Source organism: Helianthus annuus, chromosome 5 (genome assembly GCF_002127325.2).
Source record: "Helianthus annuus cultivar XRQ/B chromosome 5, HanXRQr2.0-SUNRISE, whole genome shotgun sequence".
Lineage (NCBI taxonomy): Eukaryota > Viridiplantae > Streptophyta > Magnoliopsida > Asterales > Asteraceae > Helianthus > Helianthus annuus.
The window spans coordinates 173,455,728-173,481,862 of record NC_035437.2 but is presented as its reverse complement, the minus strand read 5'-3'; the positions used below and the strand labels follow the sequence as shown (position 1 = coordinate 173,481,862).

The 26,135-nt window shown below is 34.4% G+C and overlaps 3 protein-coding genes across 3 annotated transcripts; 2 read left to right on the top strand and 1 right to left on the bottom strand.

Moving 5' to 3' along the window:
• The first annotated feature begins 621 nt into the window (after positions 1 to 621).
• LOC110942217 (serine carboxypeptidase-like 42) lies at positions 622 to 10,216 on the top strand. Its single transcript, XM_022183970.2, has 10 exons — positions 622 to 1,173; positions 3,178 to 3,285; positions 4,224 to 4,316; positions 4,430 to 4,522; positions 5,701 to 5,789; positions 6,299 to 6,577; positions 7,463 to 7,596; positions 8,475 to 8,567; positions 8,657 to 8,774; positions 9,756 to 10,216. Exons 1-10 carry the CDS (start codon positions 939 to 941, stop codon positions 9,921 to 9,923), a joined length of 1,410 nt encoding a protein of 469 aa, XP_022039662.1. The 5' UTR covers positions 622 to 938; the 3' UTR covers positions 9,924 to 10,216.
• A 2,996-nt stretch (positions 10,217 to 13,212) lies between these two features.
• LOC110942219 (protein trichome berefringence-like 7) lies at positions 13,213 to 17,798 on the top strand. Its single transcript, XM_022183971.2, has 4 exons — positions 13,213 to 14,221; positions 15,286 to 15,444; positions 15,620 to 15,903; positions 17,195 to 17,798. The coding sequence occupies exons 1-3, from the start codon at positions 13,434 to 13,436 to the stop codon at positions 15,897 to 15,899; spliced, it is 1,227 nt and encodes a 408-aa protein (XP_022039663.1). The 5' UTR covers positions 13,213 to 13,433; the 3' UTR covers positions 15,900 to 15,903; positions 17,195 to 17,798.
• A 2,171-nt stretch (positions 17,799 to 19,969) lies between these two features.
• Positions 19,970 to 20,596, bottom strand: LOC110944129 (protein SRC2 homolog). The gene has a single exon (XM_022185844.1). The coding sequence runs from the start codon at positions 20,594 to 20,596 to the stop codon at positions 19,970 to 19,972; it is 627 nt and encodes a 208-aa protein (XP_022041536.1).
• Between the last annotated feature and the right edge of the window lie 5,539 nt (positions 20,597 to 26,135).

Sequence of the window (26,135 nt, the reverse complement as noted above, 5' to 3'; positions counted from 1 at the left end):
AGTGACCACATGGAGCGCTTCTTTCCATGAATCACCTAAAAGCAAGTTCCCAATCATCACACAGAGCAAAAGGTTAGCAATTTTACACTTACTATTTACTATCATCCAATTCCCTACTAAAACAGACCAAAATATGTCTATGTTTCCACACAATTTTGACAATAAAAATGATATTATCTAATTTCGTTTTGTGGGAGTTGTTCAATCTTTCAAATATCTTCCTTCTTTAAATGTTCTTGCGGTATTCCGAGTATATGATATATTGGGGAAAAAATTAAAATTCCATTAAAATAAAATCAAACACATATAATGCATTTCATTCTTTGGGAACTAAAATAAAGAACATACCACTTATAAATTATGGAGATTGCAGTATCACCTGTTACATTTTTTTTTTGAAACGCAAACTTCATTCAAAATCCAAAAGCGCAAGCTATCACCAAGACATAAATAACAAGCCGAAAACCAAACAAACCAAGAAAATTACATCAAATCAAGAATTGTAGATTGGAAAATACTAGGAGCATTATTCTTATCCATTTAGAAAAAAAAGGTTGCAACTAGCATCCGTCAATTTGGCCCTTTGACTAAATCAACATGATCTTCTATTTCAATTTTCAAATTTCCATTTATCCCCTCTCTCTCTCTCTCTCACACACACACTGTGTGTACAGCCTACTGTAATCTCTCTCTCTCTAAAAAACACACACTTTGGTTATATAATAAAAGCTGCAAAAGCCTTATAATCATGACACTACACATTGTTAACTCTCCCCTTTCTGCTGTTCAAATTTCACATCTTCTCCTTCATTAATAATAAAAAGTGTCCAACACTTTACAATCATTCTGTTCCACTTTTTTGTTATATATATTTTCTTTAACTTACATAGAATAACATTTTCATAAGTCTTGTTTTGAGTTTGAGTTGTTTGTGTGCAATGGGTACATGGTGGTTTGTGGTGGTGGCTGTAGTGGTGGTTGTAATGGGTGGTGGAAGTGGTTTTCCGGTGGAGGATCTGGTGGTTAGATTGCCTGGACAACCAGTTGTTGGGTTCAAACAGTATGCTGGTTATGTTGATGTGGATTTGAAGGCTGGAAGAAGTTTGTTTTATTATTTTGTTGAGGCTGATAATGATGCTGATCATAAACCATTATCTCTCTGGCTCAATGGAGGTTTGTTTGTTTGTTTCTCTCTCACTCATCAATTATTTATATATATATTTGTTTATGAGATATATTGGTTTGGTTTGTATTGTAAGTGATAATTGGATTTTGCATGTCATTTTTTTGGTTGTGTGTGTGGGTGGGTGGGGGGGGGGGGGGGGGTTGCGGTAAAAGTTTATAAATTTTTTTAGAGTTAAATGTCATTTTAGTCTTTGTGTTTTGAATTATTTTATCAGTTTAGTTGTAAAGGTTTGAAACGTTTCTATTTTAGTCTAAATAGTTTCAAACGTTGTCATTTTAGTCCACTGGTTAACTCCATCTCTTTATTCTGTTAACTAGAAGGCCATTTCGGTCATTTTATATGTAATTCTCTTAACTAGAAGGGCAGTTCGACCATATAAAATATAAAATGATCGAATTACCCTTCTAGCTAACAGAAAAAATGGACGGAGTTAACCCAGTTGACTAAAATGGCAACGCTTGCAACTATTTGGACTAAAATGACAACGTTTCAAACCTTTGGACTAAACTGACAAAATGACAAAAACCACATGGATTAAAATGGCATTTAACTCTTTCTTATCTGCAAAGAGTTCACGGATGTGTTTATGTTGCCGAGTTGAAAATATTGTTATGATAGTATGTCTAGAACAAGTTGGTAGTATTATTATGAGTATTTGTGATTTGAATACTTTTCGCTCAGCAGTTGTCCGTTATGTTGTTTTCGTATAGAATTTTTTAGGTATATACGTTTTCGACCCACCAGTTTTATAATTTTATTAGATATATACGTTTTTGACCCCTCAGTCAGAAATCTCTAATGCTGCCACTGGTTGCTAGTATTGTCTAAGATTTTAGATTGTTGGTTATTTTAACTTTTTCTTTTGTTTTTATTAGGAAGTAGAAATTTATAGTGTTCCCACTTACAGCTATGAAACAAATTGTACTTTAAGAAGAAGCATGCTCTTCTTTTTTTCTCTTTTTGGTCCTAGGGTGAAAAGCTAATAATTTTAGAAACAACTAGAGTACTTTACCATATTCTACTTATTTTATGGATAAAGTGTTTTAAGGCAATTAAGTATTCAAATTTGTAAGTAATTGCATATTTTATTATCATTTTTTTCCATATTTCTTTTACTTAAGGATATCAAATAATTTCATATATGAAGCATGGAAATAATTTATTTTGACTACCAAAGTCAATTTTCTTTGTGTTGTACACACTGTAAAATCTTGATTTTTATTTTAAAATAAACTAGTCTGTCTACAATAATTGCTAATTATAAAAAAAATAAAATTTATTTATAAAACTGAAAAAAAAAACATTTTTTTTTTGGTTTTCTTGATTTGGGTGTCTGAGTAGTTGAGGCAGTGTCTAATTAATACCGTGAGCTCAGCTGGGTTGAAAAAATTCCTTGGGATTGCTAAATTTTAATGGGCTCCATTATTGTTTCTTTCATTATTATTTTATTATTAAGTTAAAACTTCAAGATATAAGTTATTTTATAAATAGTAAAAAATGACGATTTTTGCTTAACTTTGTCTTTTTCTTTAGTAAATTTAGCAGTATCCAGATGACTTTTTTTAGAAAAGGTTACTAGTTGGAGTCTCATTCGTGACAAAATATCATACGTAAGTCATGGGTTTTACTACACCGGGCATTCGGGCGGTGGGTTTCCCCTAAAGTTTGTGACAGGCTGAGTCACCAGCGTTGTCTGCTATCGCAGACATGGGTGACGTTTTGTCTATGGGTGTACTTGGATGGTCGGGCTTTGTTGGGCGTTCAAAAAATATGTATTTTTCTCTTAAACATTTTTGTTTTTCACTTAATACTACATTATCTGAATTACAAATTACTTCTTGTTAAAGTATTGGTAATTTAATAAAACCATTATTTGATCACATTAAAGAGATCAATTATTTATTTGATTTTACATCAGTAATTTAATTAAATTAAAGTATTAATTAAATTAAAGTTGATACAAATTTGAATTCCACTATGTGTATGTATAGGCCCAGGTTGCTCATCAATGGGTGGGGGAGCCTTCACAGAGTTGGGCCCATTTTTCCCATTGGGTAATGGCAGGGGCCTGAGAAGAAATTCAAAATCATGGAACAAAGGTACAATAATGTCTGTTATGTGCATTAACCATTTGTACTTGTAAGTTATAAAGACAAATGCAAAAACTTTTTTTTTATTCTTTATTTTTTTAAAAGATTAAAAAAATTCAACCCATTTACTTAAGAATGATCAATTAAAGTTTTGACTTACCGGAACAAATAAATAGAGCAAACTGTTAAAATGGTCCCTAAGGTTTGACCACTTTTACTACTTTAGTCCAAAATTTAAACCTTTTGAATCTGGGTCCCTATGGTTTCAATTTTGTTGCCATTTTCATCCAAAATTAAAATCTGGTCAAATTTTTCAGTTAATATCAAACTTTTTTGTCTTTTTTCTCCCTTTTAATAACTGGCAAAATGGTCTTTTTACGTTTTATTATAACAAATTAAAAAAATCTGACTATTTTACACTTCATAAAAGAGAGAAAAAGACAAAAAAAATTGGATGTTAACTAAAAAATCTGATCAGATTTTGCTTTTGAATGAAAATGGCAACAAAATTAAAACCACTGGGACCCAGATTCAAAAGGTTTGAGTTTTGGGCTAAAGTGACAAAAGTGACCAAACCTCATGGACCATTTTGGCGGTTTACTCAGATAAATACTATCATTAAAGAAACGTCTTAAACGGGCCAAACATGCAGAAAGTATTAAGTTCTGTTTTTGTTAATTGTTTTTACTTTTTAATACATAAAACATTTTAAATACTTTTATTAAAAAAGTAATTTGTTATCAGAATAAAACAAATTTTATAATCATATCTGACACAATAACTATCAATAAAAAAAATAAAAATTTTTGGACAAAAATGTTTTGGGTCGCATTCACGCGACCCATGAAAACAATAACATGTTTTGATTCGTATTCAACCTGTATGACCCGCCCATTTTACCACATGTATTATTACTAAACAAAATGTTGTCTCTTGTTTTGAACTAGCGTCCAATCTTTTGTTCGTCGAGTCTCCAGCTGGCGTAGGGTGGTCATACTCGAACACAACTTCAGATTACACCACCGGGGATGCCAACACGGGTAAACATCACATTTACCATTTACCATTTACCATTTACCATTTACCATTTACCATTTTACCCTCATTATATAACACATATGTCTAACAATAGTTTTTATCTCATGTACAACAGCAAGGGATATGCATACCTTCTTGATAAATTGGTACAAGAAGTTTCCATCTTTCAAATCACGCGATTTGTATCTTACAGGCGAAAGTTATGCCGGTATGTATCTAGAAAAAAGATTTAAAAAGCTCGAGCTTGGCTCGTTGGTAATTTCTCAAGCTCGAGCTTGGCTTGTTTATTATCTATTAATTAATATATTAAATAAAATAATATAAATAACTGACTCATTTAGGCTCGCGAGCTCGATAAGTGAAGCTTGGGCTCGGGCTCGTTTACTAAACGTGCATATTTTTAAGTTCGGGCTCAGCTCGTTTATTAGACAACTTTAAATAAGGGTTAAATGTTATTAAGTATTAATAAAAACTAGAGTTAATTACTGTTTTCGTCCCTGTGGTTTGTTAAAAATCACTATTTCAGTCCATTAGTTTAAAAATTGCGATTTCAGTCCCTGTGGTTTCACTTTTGTAACCATTTCAATCCACCTCGTAACCATTTCAGTCCCTGTACTAAGACTAGTCACTATGGCGACCAAATTGCACAAACGATTGCCACATGGCAAATAGGACAAAATTGTAGAAAATTATTTTAATTAAATAATTGAAATTTATGGACAACCAGGTTGGTATGGCAACCAATGGTTGCAACCAACAACCAACATAATATTAATTCTTTATTCTTTTTTCTATTATTTAACTTCTATTTCTTTATAACAAAGAATAATTACAATCATATTTATATAATAAAATATTAGTTTAGGTTGGGTTGTGATAGTGGGTGAAAAATTGGATTGGATTGGGTTGTGTAGGTTGAAGAGAGAAATTAGTATTTTAATAAAAGATTGGGTTGGGTTGGGTTGGGTTGTGATAGTGGATAGTCTAAGAGAATAAATGGATTGAAATGGTTACGAAAGTGAAACCACAGGGACTCAAATCGTAATTTTTAAACTAATGGACTGAAATAGTGATTTTTGACAAACCACAGGGATGAAAACAGTAATTAACTCTAAAGAGTAAAAACTAATATTACGACAAGGCTTGATAAGTCTTGACGAGCCTGACGAGCTTCACATGCCAGGCTCGAGTTCGGGCTCGATAAATAAACGAGCTTTATTTTAGGCTCAAGCTTGCCGCTTGGCTCGTTTGCACCCTTAGTTACTTGCATACAATGGGTAAAAGTTGAAGTATGTTACATACTTGCATATAATGGGAAAAAAACAGTTTTTTCTTACATTTTGGTGTCATTAACTGTACATACATTATGGTGTTACTTACATGTAGGACATTACATTCCACAACTTGCTATTGCACTTTTGGACCACAATGAACAACATTCCACTGGCTTCAAGTTCAACATCAAAGGAGTTGCTGTAAGATTTATAACCATTTATAGTGGTGGACTTTGCTTCTTTATAGCTTGAGTAAATTACAAAAAATTGTTCTTTATGTATATCACTTATTGCAAACTGTGTCCTTTGTCTTCAATAATTACAGAAAACGTACTCGATGTTTGCAAACTCTTGCGAGTTATGTTCTTTAGCCCTAACTCAGTTAATTTTTGTGGTTAAATCTGACCAAATGGACCCCACATGAGGGTATTTTGGTCATTTTACTCTCATGTAGGGTCCATTTAGTTAGATTTAACCACAAAAATATCCTCATGTGGGGCCCATTTGGTCAGATTTAACCACAAAAATTAACTGAGTTAGGGCTAAAGGACATAACTTGCAAGAGTTTGCAAACATCGAGTACGTGTTATGTAATTATTGAAGATAAAGGACACAGTTTGCAATATGTGACATACATAAAGGACGATTTTTGTAATTTACTCTTATAGCTTTATTAACCTGTTCATCCCTTGTCTATTTTTTTGAATCAGATCGGTAACCCGCTCCTTAAACTTGACCGCGATGTGCCAGCTGTATACGAATATTACTGGTCCCATGGGATGATATCGGACGAAATTGGCCTTACGCTCATGAACGATTGCCGTTTTGAAGATTATACATTTGCATCACCTCATAATGAATCCGATGCATGTAACGATGCCATTTCGCAAGCAAATAATATCATCGGCGAATATATTAATAACTATGATGTGATCCTTGATGTATGCTACCCGTCTATTGTAGAACAAGAGCTTCGTTTGAAGAAAACGGTAACTATATTTTTCTTTTTGTCCCTGAGGTTCGGCCAGTTTTGCGACTTTCGTCCAAAGGTTTGTTTTTGGTATCTGGATCCAAAATGTTTGAAATCTTGCCATTATTATCTTATTATCTGGTTTGTTAACTCCATCCATGTTTCTCCGTTAAGTCCGGGGTATTTCCGTACTTTTTGTTAACTTAAAGGGCAATTTGGTCTTTTTCACTTTATGTAAAAAGACCGAATACTCCTGAAAAGGACTGAATTGCCCATCAAATTAACAAAAAAAAAAACGGAAACATTCTTGACTTAACGGAGAAAAATGGATGGAGTTAACGAGCCAGATGAAAATGGCAAGATTTCAAACCTTTTGGATCCAGTTTTGTTTTTTCGCATCTGGATCCGAAAGGTTTGAAATTCTGCCATTTTCATCAGGTTCGTTAACTCCATCCATTTTCCGTTAAGTCGGGGTATTTTCGTCTTTTTTGTTAACTTATCTGGATCCGAAATGTTTGAAACCTTGCCATTTTCATCAGGTTCGTTAACTCCATCCATTTTCCGTCAAGTCAGAGTATTTCCGTCTTTTTTGTTAACTTAAAGGGCAATTCGGTCTTTTTTATTTTATGTAAAAAGACCGAATACCTCTAAAAAGGACTGAACTGCCCATTAAGTTAACAAAGAAACGGAAATATCCCTGACTTAACGGAGAAAAATGGATGGAGTTAACGAGCCGGATGAAAATGTCAAGATTTCAAACCTTTTAAATCCAAATGCGGAAAAGACAAACCTTTGGACGAAAGTCGCAAAACTAACCAAACCTCAGGGCACGAAAATGGCATTTTACTCTTTGATATATGAATTTTTTTTTATTGATGATTTTATTTTGTGTGGGGTTTTAAAGGCTACCAAGATTAGCTTTGGAATAGATGTATGCATGAGCTATGAAAGACGGTTTTATTTTAATCTTCCTGAAGTTCAACGGGCGTTACATGCTAACCGAACAAAGTTGTCATATCCATGGAGCATGTGTAGTGGGTAAGTCGTTTGATCATATAGTATCATATTAACGCGTTCAAACGGGCTACAAAAAAACAATAACAGGTTTTTGGTTAATTTGGTTTTCGGTTACTTTAGTTTGTGGTTGATTTAGGTTCCGTTTCCTCTATTTTCGGTTCGATTTTGGTTAACGAGTCAGTTATTACTCACCCTTAGACACTGTTAATCCAGTAATGTATCAACTTTTTTAATTGAATTAATTATGGCAATACCATACTCAAATTAAAGAGAAGAGTAAACTGCCATTTTAGTCCCTGAGGTTTGGTTACTTTTGCCACTTTAGTCCAAAACTCAAACCTTTTGCATCTGGGTCCCTGTGGTTTCAGCTTTATTGCCGTTTTGGTCCAAAAATGAAATCATGTCATACTTGTCTTATAAAATCCTGCAATTTTGTCATTTTCCTCAGGGGCAAATCAGGTCATATTTGTCTTATAAAATATGGTATTTATTTATAAAAAAGAAATGATCATTTTGCCCCTGCGGAAAATGACAAAATAACAGGATTTTATAAGACAAATATGACCTGATTTCATTTTTGGACCAAAATGGCAATAAAACTGAAACCACAGGGACCTAGATGCAAAAAGTTTGAGTTTTGGACTAAAGTGGCAAAATTGACCAAACCACAGGGACCAAAATGGCAGTTTACTCTAAAGAGAATAAAGTGCTCGTTTTTTATGGTGTAATTTTAAAAAAAAATATTAACGTACGTAACAGTTATGGTTAAAGATGCAAGAATTAAAGTGTAATTCAGATGGGAAGATTAAAGTGTAATTAGTGTTTGAAAGACTAATGTATCCTCATTTTAGGATTGTGCCTTATGCCTTTTGTTATATTTTTTATTTTCCTTGTAACAGAATTTTAAATTACAATGACAACGACGGAAACATCAACATTCTACCGTTGCTTAAACGGATCATCAAAAACCGGATTCCAGTTTGGATTTTCAGGTACATTTTCCTGCTTCATTAGAAAAAAAAAAACATGTTAATATGAATCAAATAATGCATTAACTTGTTAATATTTGCATATTTTATAGCGGCGACCAAGATTCTGTAGTCCCGTTGCTTGGATCACGAACGCTTGTTCGCGAATTGGCACACGATTTGCAGTTTAAGGTTACTGTTCCATATGGAGCTTGGTTTCATCAGGGCCAGGTATTTTGTTAGTCTATTCATATTCAGTTTGACTTTCATAGTCAAACAATTTAGTTTTAGAGTAAAATGCCACTTTTGCCACTTCAGCCTAAAAACGAAACTTTTTGTATTTGGGTCCATAAGGTTTCATTTTTGTTGCCATTTTCATCCAGCTGGCAAACTGAGTTAGAATTTTTTGTTAACTTCTCTTTTTGGTCGTTTTCCTCATCAATGATGATTGTACCTTTCATTTAAATGAGGAAAAGATAAAAAGGGGAGAAATTAATAGAAAATTCTAACCCACTTTGTCAATTGGATGAAAATGGCAACAAAAATGAAATCTCAGGGACCCAAATACAAAAACTTTCATTTTTGGACTGAAGTGGCAAAAGTGACAAAACACAGGGACCATCCATGTACTTTTGGAAAAAGACGGGGACTAAATGCGTTACAAAGTGCAAACCACACGGACCATCTTTGTATTTTTCAAAAGCTAGGGACCAAATCCAAAGTTTTGGTAAACCACATGGACCATCTGTGTATTTTTCAAAAGCTTGGAACCAAATCCAAAGTTTTGGTAAACCATATGGACCATCTGTGTATTTTTTCAAAAGCTAGGAACCAAATCTAAAGTTTTGGTAAACTACAGGGACCATTCGTGTACTTTACTCTAAAGATTATTAAATTTATTCAGATTTAGAAAAGTTTTTTTTTATTGGTAGTCCAATTTTTTATAAATCAATAAATCAAGATAGTTTCATTGTTTTATTCAAATATAATGAAATTCATCACACTTTTGCATCCTAATTGTTGACTGGTTTGACCAAAAAAGTCAAAATGTAAACAATTTAGTCCACTATGGTTTAGTCTGACTTTCATGGTCAAGCAAGTGATTTTTTTTTTTCAATTTCTAAACTTAAAGACTATATTTAGTTCTTAATGGTTTTCCTAGTATTGATTAGTGTATATACAAAAGTCAAAATGTGCATTTTTATGGTGTAGGTTGGAGGTTGGGTGACTGAATATGGGAACCTGTTGACTTTCGCAACGGTCAGAGGGGCGGCTCATATGGTGCCATATGCTCAGCCGTCTCGCGCTCTACATCTGTTTAGTTCATTTGTTCGCGGTTCAAGACTCCCTAACAACACCCGTCCCTCTATTGAGGATTAATGTTGTTTTTGGTTATAGATCGAACTTGACAATATTTCAATTTCTAGTTTTCTTCACGTGGCCGAAGGCGAAATTTAAAAAAAAATGGTGAGATAGGTTTTCTCAATCTTTGTAATAACGAAAATGGATTAAGAATGTTTATCATAGGCCATTTAAAGCGAAATTTGGGTGAAACCGAGGCTTGTTAAATAAACTCGAGTCTAGTTGATTACACCCGTGGTCTAACTCTAAGCCAAATACACTTTGATATAGAATGTATTGTTTTATATCTTTAAAGTATGTTTATTTTGGTATTTTTCATACGACCTTGTGTTAAAACTTAAATCCTAAACTTAAAGATCTAGTGTACATGGCGTTCGAGCTCAGTTGTTTAGGTTGGCACATTCACACCTCTAGTTGTTGATTAAAAATGACTTGATGATGTTTGAGCAAATCCAAAATTTATAAGATTGGAGTTAGGGTTTTGGAAAGTGTTTTAATTTATTAAAATGCATTTCATTCCATTTTATAAACAACAATTATAAACTATAAATTCTAGTTTAGATACTTTTACTATATACATTGAATAAACAAAAGATGATGCATAACAACTTCAAATATAAAGTTTACATATACCAAAGTGTATGTATAAAACCAGACCGAACTATAAGAACTAGGCTATATTCAAATGGTAATAGATACACATTTTACACCAATCTATATATATATATGAACTGAAAAAGTGCACTGTACAAAATGGCTTAACGTACGCTATGTACGAGATGTGAAATAACATGTGATAATTTTGATGAAATCGCATGTTGGTTTTCTGTAACAATTTCGCATGTGATAAATTTTGATGAAATCGCATGTTGGTTTTTTGTAACAATTTTGCATGTGGTAATTTTGATGAAATCGCATGTTAAAAAACCAACATGCGAAATTGTTACAAAAACCAACATGCGATTTCAATGTGGGATGAAGATCTGACGGCTGAGATGATCGCGTACGTAATGTAGGATAAGGGCTCTTGTACGTTAACCTAACTCTATATGAACTTATACAATAGTGTTTATGATCAATTCCATCTCATGTGCATAAAGATTAACATATAATTGGCTATAATTCACAAACTTATTTCAATCTCATGGCTAATATCTAGCTTTAAAATATCTTATCTATTTTAATAGTCATTTTACCAACAATATGCAAATGTAAAACCAAATAAAAGCAGGCCATTTCTAACAATATTATAAAATCAAACATTCGTGAGTCTTGTTGTTTCAAAAAAAAAAAAAAAGTTGAATGATAATAAAAGAAAAAGAAATACCATCTTAATTTTGACATTACACCCTTAATTCTTGAATCAAACACACAATAGACATTACACCCTTAATTCTTAAATCATACATGCAATAGATATTGCACCCTTTATTCTTAATCATGTTATTTCAAACTCGCTCTTTCAAATACTAAGGTGGTATTGTGATGAAAAAAATTATGAAGTAACCAGTGGCGAAACTTGAGATTTTCGACCGGGGGGTCGAAAATATATATACAAAAAATTTCTATAAAACCGGGGGGTCAAAAAAGTATATACCCAAAAATTTCTATACAAAAACTACATACTCTCCACTAACGAGCGAAAAGTTCGGGGGTTCGGTCGCCCCCTCCCGCCCCCACAAAGCTACGCCCTTGGAAGTAACTAACATCACGATTGAATCAAACATGCTATTAACTTAAGATGAACGAAATGGACCGAAGAAGTGAAGATGCTACTTCATGTAATTGAGGTCTCGAAGATGGTCTAAAAATGAACGCCTTACTAAGTGAATAATGTAGATGGACTCGCCACTCGATATGGAAGATGGGCAAAATCGTAGAAGGCTAAATATGCTTATGTGAATCTGTGATTCAGTAGTTCACTTAGGGTTTTGATTGATGTCAAAATCAAATAGAAGTTTAAGTCCTAAATGCCTTTACTAGCAAGGGTAAGTAGGGTGTATAACAACACGGGATTAATGGAAAGTGTTGGAATTTATGTGTTTCGTTGATTAACTATTCTAAAACTATTATCTTTTGTTTGATTGAGAGAACGATTATGCAACAACTTGATTTGATTTATTGAACACAATTATGAGAAAATGTAATATACCATGGGTTTCAAGTTTGACAAAACACAACTTATATTGCTAACCTAGTGGAAAGTCATTAAGGATGTCTATGTGTATTATTAATCACGTAATAGATGTGGAACCAAACTTAAAGGGTTCTATTGACACAACACAAATTTAATTATATGAAAACAAAGTTCCAACACAATCAAATCTTTTAAACGAAAAAACCACAATTCAATCTAATCAAAACTTAAAGGGTTACGGATTCAATCCCAAAACCTAGTTAGGTTAAACAAGTATCAAAGCTTTTATTACAAACCCTACACCCGAAGGAGATCATGGGTGAGATTAGCTATTTATCATCATAGCTGATTCGTCTCTGGTTGTTGTGGATCTTGAAAATACCAATCAGCGTGCTTGGAACGGGTTGGAAACCTTGAAATCACCTTTGGAATTCCTAAAAACTTGCTGGGGGGAAGATTAATTTCGTTTGGAGATGTTTAGGTTTAAATAGGGTAACAAAACTCTAAATTCGTGAACATAACCAACCTAGGACGTGAAGTGGCGCACACAAGGCGCCAAGTGGCGCCCTCACCTAAAAACTTCACAATTCCTCGCTGTTATCCGCCCTATGTGGCATCCCTTTTAGCTGGTTAGGGCGCAAGGTGGCACCATCACCTAACAAACCATTTTTTCATGTTCAGCTTGTCGAAACAGGGCGCAAGATATATGATCAAAATGCACTCAAGTATAATAAGAATTCTCTCATTTCTCTATTTCACATTCTTATAAATTCTTCCTATCATATTATACATATTAGATGAAGCTATTACGTCGTTGTTTCAAACTAATAATAAAGTATTAGTGGTGGAGTGGTAACGAAGAAATCTAATGTTCCAAGTGACCCAGGTTCAATTCTTGCCCCCAGCATTTAGTTTCTGCAACACCTGGTGATGATGGGAGACCAGGCGAGTAGGTGGCGATCGCTAGTTCGATCCTTGAACTGAGCATGTTTTACCTTACTACACTATCGTGCCTACGGGCAAGCGTTCATGGGCTTCGGCACTAAGTGAGAGTTTTTCCCGGTTCAGAGACGAGTGTATTCCGATGTATTGAATTTCACCAGTAAAAAAATATTTCCCAAAATCACCGACAAAATACCAAATAAATAGTTTATCTTCTTCATCTTTCTCAACCAATTGTTACTCAAAACAACCAGTTGACCAAACATCAAGATTCTTGATTCAAACCATCAATTTTCGCTTCAACTTTACTCTTTACCCTCCGATCTTGCATCAATGGCCACTCTTTCTTCAGACCCACTTCTTGTTTCACATCAATAATTCTAGGGTTTCATTCAGGTGCTCATTCTCTGTTATTATTATTCCAAAGATTTGATCTTTAAAAAAGTCAAATGGCCCATATTGTATATTGGAGTTCCTTTAGGTCTTCAATCTTGAAATGGGTATATAGAAAAAGATCCATTTTTCGGTCATTCAACAAGTTAAATATGATCAGTTCTTGTTTATTCATTCTGTTAACTCTAACTATAATCTATGGGTATTACTATATACACTTATTCAAAGCTGTTCCACATGTAATTATTGAAGAACAAACTAGCATAAGTTCAAAAGATTCTAACAAACCTTGTGATCTTTATGATGGAGCTTGGGTTCTTGATGAAGGCTACCCTTTATACAATGCATCCGAATGCCCTTTTGCCGAAACTAGTTTTAATTGTTTAGCAAACGGTCGGAAAGACGACGGGTATCTTAAGTGGCGATGGAAGCCGAATCGTTGCGAGGTTTCGAGGTTTGACGTTGGTGTTGTGTTGGAAAAGCTTCGTGGGAAGCGGGTTGTGTTTGTCGGGGATTCGTTGAGTAGGACGCAATGGGAGTCGATGATTTGTTTGCTTATGAACGGTGTGGATGATAAGACGAGTGTTTATGAGGTTAATGGGAATAAGATAAGTAAGAAGATTAGGTATTTGGGTGTGAGGTTTAGTTTGTATAATTTTACGGTTGAGTTTTATAGGTCGGTTTTTTTGGTGCAAATTGGCTCCGTTCCGAGACATTCGCCGAAGAGGGTTAGGTCGACGGTTAAACTCGATGAGTTGGATAATGTTAGTTCGAAGTGGATTGATTCTGACGTTCTTGTGTTTAATACGGGTCATTGGTGGAATCGCGCAAAGCTTTTTGAAATGTAAGTTTTCTTCTGTATTTTAGCGTGATTTCTTGTTGATTATTGATGAATTTGACCCTCTTATCTTTGACTTATGTTGTTTTTTTTTGTTGCTTTTTATCCTTAAAATGGCAAATTTGACCCAAAAATTTAATTTTGTATACGAAAACTACATATATAACACTACTGAGCGAAAAATTCGGGGGGGGGGCACAATTTATACAATTTATCCTGCATAGTACTAGAGACACAATTTATACAAGATTGTCGTATTTTTATAAGTGGCTATTGCATCGGTAGTATCTAAAAAAATTAATATTATATCGGTAATAATATGATTTTGAATAAAATGTTTAGGAGGTTTTATGCATTAAAAGTACGCTTTGAGACCCGTTTGACCCGTTTCCTTATTTACAGATTTTAATAGGTTTTAAGGATGTATATACTTTCACATGTGAAATCTGAAGGAAAGTTAAACTGTTAGGTTCGGTAATACATGTGTGGGCCATCAGGGGGCAAAAGTGAAAGTGCATTAATTTTAACGTTATTTTACTAATTTCGTGAAAATAACGTTAAAAGCTGAGGACGGTTAATCATGCATCATGTGGTGGCGTTGATAGCTGAAAGACAAAAGGGTACATGCACTAATCGGTCTTTGTCCCAATTGCTGAGTGTTATGTGCCTTATGTCCAAGGCTTGATGCAAAACTACTGTCGAGCCGGGGGTCTCACTGGAAGCAGCCTATCTATTCCTACAGGGTAGAGGTAAGGCTGTCTACATGTTACCCTCCTCAGACCCTACCTTTGCTTTGCTATTGGTGGGATTTACTGAGTATGATGATGATGTTTGTAATACGTAAAACCTTCTTAACCATTTTATTCAAATAAGTAGAATTACTATTTAAATAACATATTTTTTGTTATCGTAATAGAGACCCAATTCGATCTGAACCCATAAATCATCCGTTCTACCCCTTTTGAGTTTTGCTATCTCTAGTTAACATGATTTTTTTTTTTTTTTTTTTTTTTTTTTTGTGAAATGCTATAATGGAAATTGGAATATATCTGAATATAATTTTGCGACAGGGGTTGTTATTTTAAGGTCAACGGACGGCTAAAACTTGGAATGTCAACAATGGCTGCATATACAACAGCGTTAAACACGTGGGCTTCATGGGTCGAAAATAAGATTGATACAGACCGGACCCGTGTGTTTTTTAGGACTTTTGAGGGCAGTCATTGGAGGTGAGTTACCATATAGTTTAATTTAAAGTATTTAAACCACCATGAATCACTTCTTGCTCTTATAACATACGTTTTGACATTCGTGGTCAAAGTTGAGTTGACTGTTTTGACTTTGACCTTAAAAGACTCCTTTTCTTGAATGCAAGTAGTAAATGTTATCTTTTTACGTGTACAGCGGCCCAAAGGGTCACACTTGCAAAGTCACCGAGAATCCCTTGGTTCAAAGCAAGAGCGAATACAGTGAATACCGAAGTCAATTCTCGGATATTATAAGAGAAGTGGTGAATAACATGACGGTTCCTGTAACAGTAATGCATGTGACCCCCATGGGATCGTACCGTAGTGATGCACACGTTGGCATATGGAGTGATAATCCAACGGTTCCTGATTGTAGCCATTGGTGCTTACCCGGGGTCCCTGATGCATGGAATGAAATCCTTTTTTCATACTTATGAAATTGTAAGTTGACTTTTTGTCTCTTTTGAAGTCAAATCTTGTTAATTTCAAATCCAAATTAGATATATCTCTTACAAATTTATAACTTCTTAAATAAACTAGTAGTTTTAATGGATAAATCTAGGGGTGTAAACGAGCCGGGCCGAGCCAGAGCCCGACTAGGCTCGAGCTCGGCTCGGTTCGAGCCAACTTATTTGAGCTCGAGTTCGACTCGCGAGTAAGACTCAAAGCTCGAGCTCGGCTCGAGCTATTTTGAGAACAACCTAAGACAAGCTTAAAGCTCGGCTCGAGCGCGCTTCAATATCGCTTAAACGAGCCAATGCTCGGCCCGAGTTCGGCTCGCCAATGTTATCATCATTATTGCTATAATATATATAAAAAAGATAAAATTTATTTGGGCTCATTTAGGCTCGCGAGCCTAAACGAGCTTTGTATTTCAGGCTCGAGCTCGGGCTCGATAACTAAACGAGCTCTATTTCAGGCTCGAGCTTGGACTCGTTAAAGCTCGGCTCGTTCGAGCTTTTAACCGAGCCGATAACCAGTAGCTCTCGAGCCTCTGGGCTTGTTTACACCCCTAGATAAATCTAGTGGGCTAATGACCACCACATGAATGAATGGCCCATCAACATCCTCTTGAATCGATGGAATATTACTATTTTGTGCCACAACCAAATTAGACTTTGCATCCATGTAATACACATTTTCAGGGATCTCGAGCTTATCAATAAAAGTTGCGACTTTTTTTTAATACAACTAGTGGGTTGCCACCCGCACTTTGCAGCGGGTTCGAAACGTAGATAAAAATAAGCAAATTGCGAGAGGTAAAGTTGTTTGATGTTTTAGTTAAGGGGTTAAACATGCCATTATTAGAGTTGAGGGGCTAAAGGTATTTATTATTAAAGTTGAGGGGCTCAAGTTGTTTATTATTATAGTTGAGGGGCTAAAGTTGTTTCTTATTAAAGTTGAGTGGCTAAAGTTATTTGATGTAGTTAAGGGGCTAAACATGTCATTATTAAAGTTAAGGGGCTAAACATGTCATTAATATAGTTTAGGGGCTAAAGTTGTTTATTATCAAAGTTGAGGGGCTAAAGTTGTTTTAGTAAAGGGGTTAAACATGTTATTACCAAGTTGAAGGGCTAAACATGTCATCATTAAAGTTGAGGGGCTAAAGTTGGTTGATTCCAAAGTTGAGGGGCCAAAGTTGGTTAATGTGACAAAATAACATATTTGTAATAAATATAATATAATGTTTGATGTGACTTTCATAAATTAAATTGTGCAACTTTATTTACAGTCATATCCAGATTTCAAGCTTGAGAAGTTGAACTCTCTGCGCGAACGGCATCAGAAGGCGTTTGATCCAACTTTTTTCCGACTTTTTCGTTCTTCGTGCACTCATCTTGTTCATCGATATGCAAATCATCGTCAACTGTAATCGAAACAGCTTCCGTACCATTTGGGCCTTTCACAACATTCTTTCTCACTTTTAAATGCTCATCAACATGCACCATTTCGTCTTTGTTAGTCGTCTTGCTGCATTTCGCCGTGTTCATGATGAAACACCAAGCAACTAAAGCAAGTCCCACGAAGAAAACGCAGCCGAACGAGACAAAAACGACAACTATGACGGTCATTGTTGAGATTTCTTTAGTTAGTTGATGAGTGTGGTTAAATTTGTATGTTTTTTGAGATGGGTTTGATGTGAAAAATAGGTTTGAAGGTTGATTATTTGTAGTGTAGCTAGTGAAAGTTGGGATGTACATGACTTTCAAGTTTTAAGGAACTTGACTTGACTTGACTCTCATATTAAGCAAGTAAGTTTGATTGTATTGTAAAACACTTCTCACATGTTTAGAAGCCTCATTTCATTTCATTGTATTTTATTTATGTTTATTTTTTTTTTGAACGGCAAATTTGGATCACTGACGGACAACACCCCCCCCCCCCTTGTAAGAATCGAACCCAGGACCTATTGGTCCCAAAGTCTTAAAGCCATGGGCACTAGGCTATAAAGCCATGGGCATATATGTTTATTATGTATATTGTTCTGATCAACATATGGATTGTTATTTTTCTCAAACTAGGGATTATTATTTTGTATAAATCCTCATTACATTATAAGCCTGTTTTAGGTAAGAACATATTCTAATGACTATTGTTCTAATAATGAAAGAGATTAAACGGTGCTTTAATACTTTGCGTTGCCACAATACGTGGTAAGACTGCCTCGGGTTCTTTATCAGATGTCTCGTTTTTAAATCTTGCTTCCATCAATATGTGTCTTACTTGTGTTTTATCTTGTTACAGTGACGGACCTAATAATTATTTTACTGATATCACCATGCTTATGTCTTCGAATTTCTATCAACTTGGGGATATTTACCATAATCCCAACAATAATGTTTTTAAATCATGAAATACACTCAATGTTTCGAATTTCTATGAACTTGAGGATAGTTACCAAAATCCCAACAATAACGCAAACTTTAAATCATGAAATACACTCAATGTTTCGATCCAACTCATACAAAAAACCTTAAAACAACCTCAAAACTTCTCACTATTCTTTTTTGGGCTTATTGTGATTTGTGATATCGTCCGAAAGCCTATATAACAGATAAAAACGTAGTTATACCAACACAATTTCTTAACATATCTTGACTTTTTTTTTTTTGAAGAAAAATGAGCTACAAAAATGGACATACAAATCTTTGGAGGTGTCTTACAATACAAACAATCTACAACTCTACAACCTTAACATTGTCTTCAAGACAAGTTTCTTGAAACTTCAAAGATATGTATTATATCCTACCAAAATTTCCACAACCTTTCTCTACTACAAATACCAATCCACTTCATTTCATTTCTCACACCAAACCAACAAAGTTTAATTAACCACTCTCATCAAAAAGATTCAATGAAGACTGTCATATTCGTCGTTTTTATTTCGCTTGGATGTGTTTTCTTTCTTGCACCCATAGTCATTACTTTGTGTTACTTCATGAAGAAATGGAAATGTAGCAAAAGTGTTGAAAAAAATGAGATGGTGCATGTTGATGAGCATAGGAAGATGAGTGAGAACATTTTTCAAGGTCCAAATGGTAAGAAAACTGTGGCTATTACCATTGATGATGACTTGCATGTTCATGGAGAAGAAGAGGTCACCAAGAATGAGAAGATTGGGAAAGGTGATTATTCAACTTCTAAAGTTTGAAGTTGTATGTGATTGTATTAAGTAATTATTTACTTTTGTGCCAATGTGTTAAGAATGAAATAAATTAAAATGTTGGAAGAAGCATTTTATGCAAGTCTTTTATATATATGGACATGTATAATCCATAGAGAGTAAGGAGCTGTTGGCAACTTCTGAATGGTTAAGTGCTGAACTAGTAAGATGTCTGAACCATTAAGTGCTGAATCAGTAAGTGGTCAAAATCATTAAGAGACAGTATGATGCTTAACCATTTAGAGGCAAATGTCTGACCAATCAGATTAGAGGTCTTAACTATTCAGACTTGGTATAATGCTTAACCATTCAGAGGCAAATGTCTGAACCATTCAGACATCTGCTCGCGAAACAAACAGTCTGAACCATTAAGTGCTGAACCAATAAAAGATCTGAACCATTAAGAGCCTCATTAAGAGCTAAAAAACAGTTCCTAAATAACTGAAAATGCAACCGAATCAAGAACCAAATATAGGAGCAAGGTGAGAAGCAAATTAACTCATCATCAATCACAAAATGGTTGCAAAAAAGCATATACAAACGTTTTAGCATTACTTAATGGTCAAAATTGTTTTTTACAATCATAATCAAATAAATGTGATCGAAATACTTACGAATTGGCAAATATAAACGGTGACGTAGATATAAAATATCAGTCGATGACCTTTTGGTCTAGTTACAGCAGGTGTTTATCTCCACTAAAGTGATACGGATTTGAGTCCCCCTAAATGAGCATTAGGGCATTAGGGGGATTTTAGAAGGTGTGTTCGCCTTTAGAAAATAAAAAATATCATGACTGCGCAAAGAAAATATTAATAACAAAAAATGAACTTTTCCATAGTGTTATGGTTGTTGTTGTTGTTGATTATAACCCATTTGTTGTGGAGGATACGCGTACCCTCCTGGTGGATACCAAGCGGCCCCAGTACCATACTGGCCGCCTGGGCCGGGGTAGTTTACATACCCCGGTGTCTGATGGTAAGCCGGAACATTCCCTTGCTGATTATTCACATATGTCGTTGGAGGATGAGAACTACTCGTTTTTCCAGCGGCATCTCCACCATGACAAACTTTTTCTCTCCGGAGCGAAAACGTAAACGTACCAACGGGTTTTCCTCTCATGGTCTGCACCTGATAGTCAACGACATGCTCCGAACCACCGGAGTTCGACTCGAGGAGATCACTAACCGGGATCGACACCTCACCGATGTCCTTATCGCCCCATATCCGGTGTTGCCGGAGGACAAACAAGAGGGTGGCAGTACCCACAGCCGACTCATCCACCGGAAACTTAATCCGGTGGTTCCATTTAGGGTTCCTGCCACGCGATGAATGCGTCTTCTTTTCGACGACTGAATTTCCATTTATCAATGACACAACTACGTACACTTTCATCCTAAAGAACAAGAAGATGTTTTTAAGGCCACTGGCGGAGATGACAGTGATGTCTAAAGGACTATGATTATCCATGGTTTTGTTTCTTGAGTTTGTTCATATGTTGGTTGCATGCATGTAAAAGAACAAGAAACATTGTTGCTAATTTGGGTTTGTTGTACGAGGTAAGGTTGTAGGTAACTTTGGGGTTGTTTGACACGGCAGAAGTGGTGGTGCTACGGTGGATAACTGCGGCGGAGTTGGTGGTCCTTTGGCAGCTAGGATTATGGAGGGGTTGTTGCAAGTTACCGGAGAAGGGTAGGGAGATTATGAGAGAGGATATTAATTATGAAGGATGGAAGAGAGGGATTAGCGGATCACCATTGCCTATACATCTTAATTTACATGCACAAAATTTAATGTTACAATAGTGAATGTTGTTGAACTCTAAAAATATGTTCCAATATGTGGAATATAATCTTAAGATTGGATATAAAAGTGTTACATTTTTGTGTTATATAAGTAATTAATATGATAAATTGATAAGTAACATAAATAAGCAAATGTGGATTGAATTGTCATTGGATGAATACCTTTTTATTATAGATTTTTTTTAAACACATATTTGGATTATTGACGGATTACCGAGTATTATTGTGCTCTAAGTGGAATCATCGATCATATCCATCTCCATTAGGCTATAATGCCTATACATAAATTTAGAAGTAAACCTAATAAATCTGAGAAAAAACCTATTATGGGAATCGAACCCAGGACCTAATGGTCCTTAAGCCTTATCCCAGCCTCAAAATACTTTTACGTTCTCCTTTTCTACTAGTTTTTTTAAAAAATAAGTAGGGGTGCATGATAATTCAATAAAATTCAATTCTATATCTGTTTGGTTGGTAGAATTAGTTGGATTTTGAAAATGAACTAGTTGAATTCCCACGCGCTACGCGGCGGAAATTCAGTCAGTATCGATTTGGTTCGTTACACTATCGGCCCTCGATATATCAATCGAAAAATGAAAACAAAATATAAGGGTCTTGATATGCCTAAAAGGACTTTGACACGTGTTTTACATCGATTGAAAACCATAAAAACAATTATCGGTATCGCTTATGATTAATTCAGTATCGATGTCGGCACTCATGTTGTTCGCGTGGATTCAGCGTGGTTCATCACGATACTCTACATGATACCTACATTTGGGGCATGTTTGGCTAAGCTTTTCAAAACAACTTATTGGCTTATTGACTTATCAAAAAATCAATAAGTTGTTTTTGTGTTTGGCTAAGCCAAAAGTACTTTTAGAAATGGCTTTTTGCAAAGAAGAAAAAGGAGGTTTCAAAAAGTCACAATATTGGCCAGCTTTTAACTTTTCAAACTACAAATTACCAATATACCCCTTCTTTACCCCCTTATATCTAAAAGAATGTCCATTTTAGTCATTTTACATCAATAAGATAATCCAAACACTTTTTTTAATAACTCCTTTTCAAAAAGTCCTTTTCCTAAAGGTCTTTTTCCAAAAGTCTTTTTTAACTATAATAAGCTTAGCCAAACATGCCCTTGTATAGCTTACGATACAAAAAAGAAAATAAACTTTATTTTGAATACAAATTTTGATTAAAAACCATAAAAACAATTACGGGTACCAGTTTTGATCATTTTAGTGCCGATACTGGTTCCGATGTTGTTCGATTGAAATCGGCTTGGTTCATCACGGTACCATACGATACCTGGACGTGTATAGTTTATGATGCAACAAAAACACTCTATTTTGAATACAAAACTATATTGAAATGTTGAGGGAAAAAAAGTAAACAAAATTGCGTATTCAGGTTAAGAAAAGAAGGTTAACAAATGCATGTTATTAGAGAAAAATCAAATTAAATACAAATTAAATCGGATAAAGCGTATATAACTGATACATATACCCGTTTGAATAATACCAATAACGGTGCCAATGTTTTGTTTGAATCAGATCAATTAGTCACGATACCGATACGATATCAGCACTCATTATAAGTTACGACTGAAAAACACTTTACACTTATTTACTTTTATGCTATTAGTTCGTTTAAATAAATCTAATTGCGACAAATATGTATATTTTAATTAAACACATCAAACATTAACCAATTTGATGGCATTAATAGAAACAACAATAATTAATATTATTTTAAAATAATCAAATACTATAAAAAAATGAATGAATTTTGATGAATTAACTATTCATCGTAACTTTAAATCATTTTAAAATTTTAAATAATCAAATACCATAAAAATGAATTGAATGAATTTAGATGAATTCACTATTTTGATGATAAATTCATCGTAATCTAAACGGTGCAATTACTTGCATTGCTGCGTTCCTACAACATTTGATGAGCTCGGTATCAACCGGTACCGAAAATACCATTACCGAAATCCCCAAAAGTGGGTACCTATACCGAATATACTTGGTACGGTACGGTTCGTACTGGTCGGTACTGGTACGGCACCGGTATTTGAGAGTAAAAACCGGTGAACACTGGTGCGGAACTGGTACCGAAAATACACCGGTTTGATAAATTTGATACCAGTACCGATACCATTTGCTTATCTGTTAGGGATTTTACTATTCATTCCATTGTATAATTAATATATAGGTAATATATAGGTAATTACAATTACAATGTTTGGTTGGAGAATGGGAAGAAAATGATATTAAAATGAATTTGTTAAATAAATACATGATCAATCATTTCTTTAAAATAATGAAAGAATTTAATTTAAATACTTTTAATAAGCAACATTTTTAGATATACGACATTAGGGTTAGGATATAATAGAAAGTTTTTTAGCTAGAAAGTCTAGGAAGTAATATTGACCATCAATTGATTTAATCAATGGCTAAGATTAAATGAGTGAAATTGAAGATCAAAAAAGTGACGCGTGGGTTTGTGCAAGGGCATTGTAGTCAATCCAGGACAATAGTTTCTCTCTCCTCCAATTTCCCCCATTTTTTAAATGTTAATTTCATACGACATTATTTTTTTATAAAAATTACACCAAAAAAACGAGCGTTTTTTTTTTAATTTTTAAAACGAGTATACTATTGCTATATTTTCGAAATTTTTTTTCGAAAACCCAGTTGCGTAAAACGCAATGGAAAACAACTCAGTTGCGTAAAACGCAATGAAAAAAAAAAACGTAAAAAATGACTTTTTTTGTAAAAGGCAATGCACAAAAAACACAAAGAAATGTCTTATTTCTAAAACAAAATAGCCTAAAAACACAAAAGAAAGTGTACTTTCTAAAACGCAATGGACTGAAAACACATAAAAATGTGTTTTACCTAAAACGCAATGCACCAAAAACACAAACAAGTGTCTTATTTCTAAAACGCAATGGCCAGAAAACACTTAAAAATGTCTTATTTCTAAAACGCAATGGCCTAAAAACACAAAAGGTGTACTTTCTAAAACGCAATGGACTGAAAACACATAAAAATGTGTTTTTACCTAAAACGCAATGCACTAAAAATACAAAGAAATGTCTTATTTGTAAAACGCAATGGCCAGAAAACACTTAAAAATGTCTTTTTTTCTAAAACGCAATAGACTGAAAACCAGGGGCGGACACAAGTATAGTCCAAGGTGGGCGGGCGCACTCCCGGGGAAAAAAAAATTTAGTGCTAAGTTCCGTCGAAAATCTCGTCCGCACCCCTTGGAATTTTTCGTCCGCACCCCTTGGAATTTTTCGACCGCACCCTTGAAATTTTTCGTCCGCACCCCTTGGAATTTTTCGACCGCAACCTTGAAATTTTTCGCACCCCTTAGGTAAAATGTGTTATCAATTTATATTTTAAATTTTTTTAGTAAACTCTTATTTAAAAAAAAAATACTACCTAAATTATATAACTTTTAATACCTAACTAACTAAACCCAAATACTCATACCTTTACCCCCTTATAATTTTCCTAACTAGCTAGCCCATTAAGTCTTAGCCCATTAACCAAACCCAACAATATTTCAAACTATAATAAAATAATTAAAACCCAAACCTTTAGAAATTCTCTCCCGCTCTCTCTCTTGCGTCCCTGCACTGCCAACGAACAACATCACCCAGCGACAACAGTCTAGCAGCCGGCGACCACCGTAATCAACCACCATACCACCGTCGTTTGACGCTAAATCTAATCGGAATGAACACGGGTAAGTTTCTTTGTTATTTTGATGATTTTGGTTGATATTATAGGAGAAAAAAGGGTAATAAAGTTGTTAAATAGGTTTGAAATTTTGTGTGTTTTGACGTTGTTTATGGTTGTTTAGATGATTTTTAGGGTGATTATGTTGTTTATATATTTTAGTGTGATTACAACTTACGTTATGGTTTCTAGGGCTTGAATAGTTGAAAATTAAAATAAAAATTGAAACATTATATTATGGAGCGATAAACTTATGTTATATAGAGAAAGAGTTGCTTAAGAAATTATCTTTAGATGATGTTTTGGATAGATTTCAAAAAATGAAAACCCGTAGGGCGTCGACGTTTTAATTATGTTTGTAACAAGGTTTGACATGTTTTTGATGATTATATAAATTTAGTTTGATGTTCGTTTGTTTTACATGACCCGACCCGACCCGACCCGACCCGACCTGATACGAACCAATTTTTTTACTTATATACCTAGGGGTCTAAAATTTTTAAAAATGTTCCGCACCCCCATGGAAAAATTCCTGGGTCCGCCACTGCTGAAAACACATAAAAATGTGTTTTACCTAAAACACAATGAACTACAAACACTTCAAAAATGTGTTTTTTCTAAAACGCAATAGCCAGAAAAAACATAAAATGTCTTATTTCTAAAACGCAATGGCCTAAAAACACAAAATAAGGTGTTCTCTCTAAAACACAATGGACTGAAAACACATAAAAATGTGTTTTACCTAAAACGCAATGACTAAAAACACTTCAAAAACTGTCTATGAAAATGAGGCAATTTCCAGAAAATTAATTTTTCTGATGCAGTTTTATTAAAGCAATTTAATAAAAAAAAAATTTCCAAGCTGACCTGGCAGCTCGACCCCAGTTAGGGGCTCTGCCCCCGGACCCCCGCCAAGATTGTAAAACGCAATGACTCAATTCAAAAACCCCGATCGTAAAAATGCAATTCAAAAAATTCTTACATAGATCGAAGCTGATTTCTTCAGATTTCTTCACCGATTGACGAAATTTGAATGTCAGAAACACTTATCAGCAATCGAATCGAACGAATCGAGTGATTCGCTTCAAAATCACAGGAAAAAATGAGATATTGTATGGAATTATACTGGGTTTCTTGAAAAAAGTTGAAGAACACGTTGATTTGGTGTTTGAATCATTGATTGGTGACGAAAATCGCACTATAATGTAGTGATTATTGAGATAGAAAGTGAAGTAAAGGTTGAAGATGTGGGTTTTGAAGTTACAGAGAGAAGAAGAATGGAGAAGATTGGGTAAGATTGACTAAAATACCCTTCCTCTTTATTTTAAATTTTACCATATGTCATAATCATATTTGATCCTCACCTATACTTTATGTTTTTAGAGTTTTTCAAAAAAAAAAAAAAAAAAAAAAAAAAAAAACTTGGTTGTTTTACATTTA

Coding starts and splice junctions, on each gene's coding strand:
- LOC110942217 (XM_022183970.2), top strand. CDS start 939: ATGGGTACATGGTGGTTTGTGGTGGTGGCTGTAGTGGTGGTTGTAATG. Junction 5,790..6,298: donor TCAACATCAAAGGAGTTGCT/GTAAGATTTATA, acceptor TTTTTGAATCAG/ATCGGTAACCCGCTCCTTAA. Junction 6,578..7,462: donor AGCTTCGTTTGAAGAAAACG/GTAACTATATTT, acceptor GGGGTTTTAAAG/GCTACCAAGATTAGCTTTGG.
- LOC110942219 (XM_022183971.2), top strand. CDS start 13,434: ATGGCCCATATTGTATATTGGAGTTCCTTTAGGTCTTCAATCTTGAAA. Junction 14,222..15,285: donor CGCGCAAAGCTTTTTGAAAT/GTAAGTTTTCTT, acceptor ATTTTGCGACAG/GGGTTGTTATTTTAAGGTCA. Junction 15,445..15,619: donor TTTGAGGGCAGTCATTGGAG/GTGAGTTACCAT, acceptor TTACGTGTACAG/CGGCCCAAAGGGTCACACTT.
- LOC110944129 (XM_022185844.1), bottom strand. CDS start 20,596: ATGGATAATCATAGTCCTTTAGACATCACTGTCATCTCCGCCAGTGGC.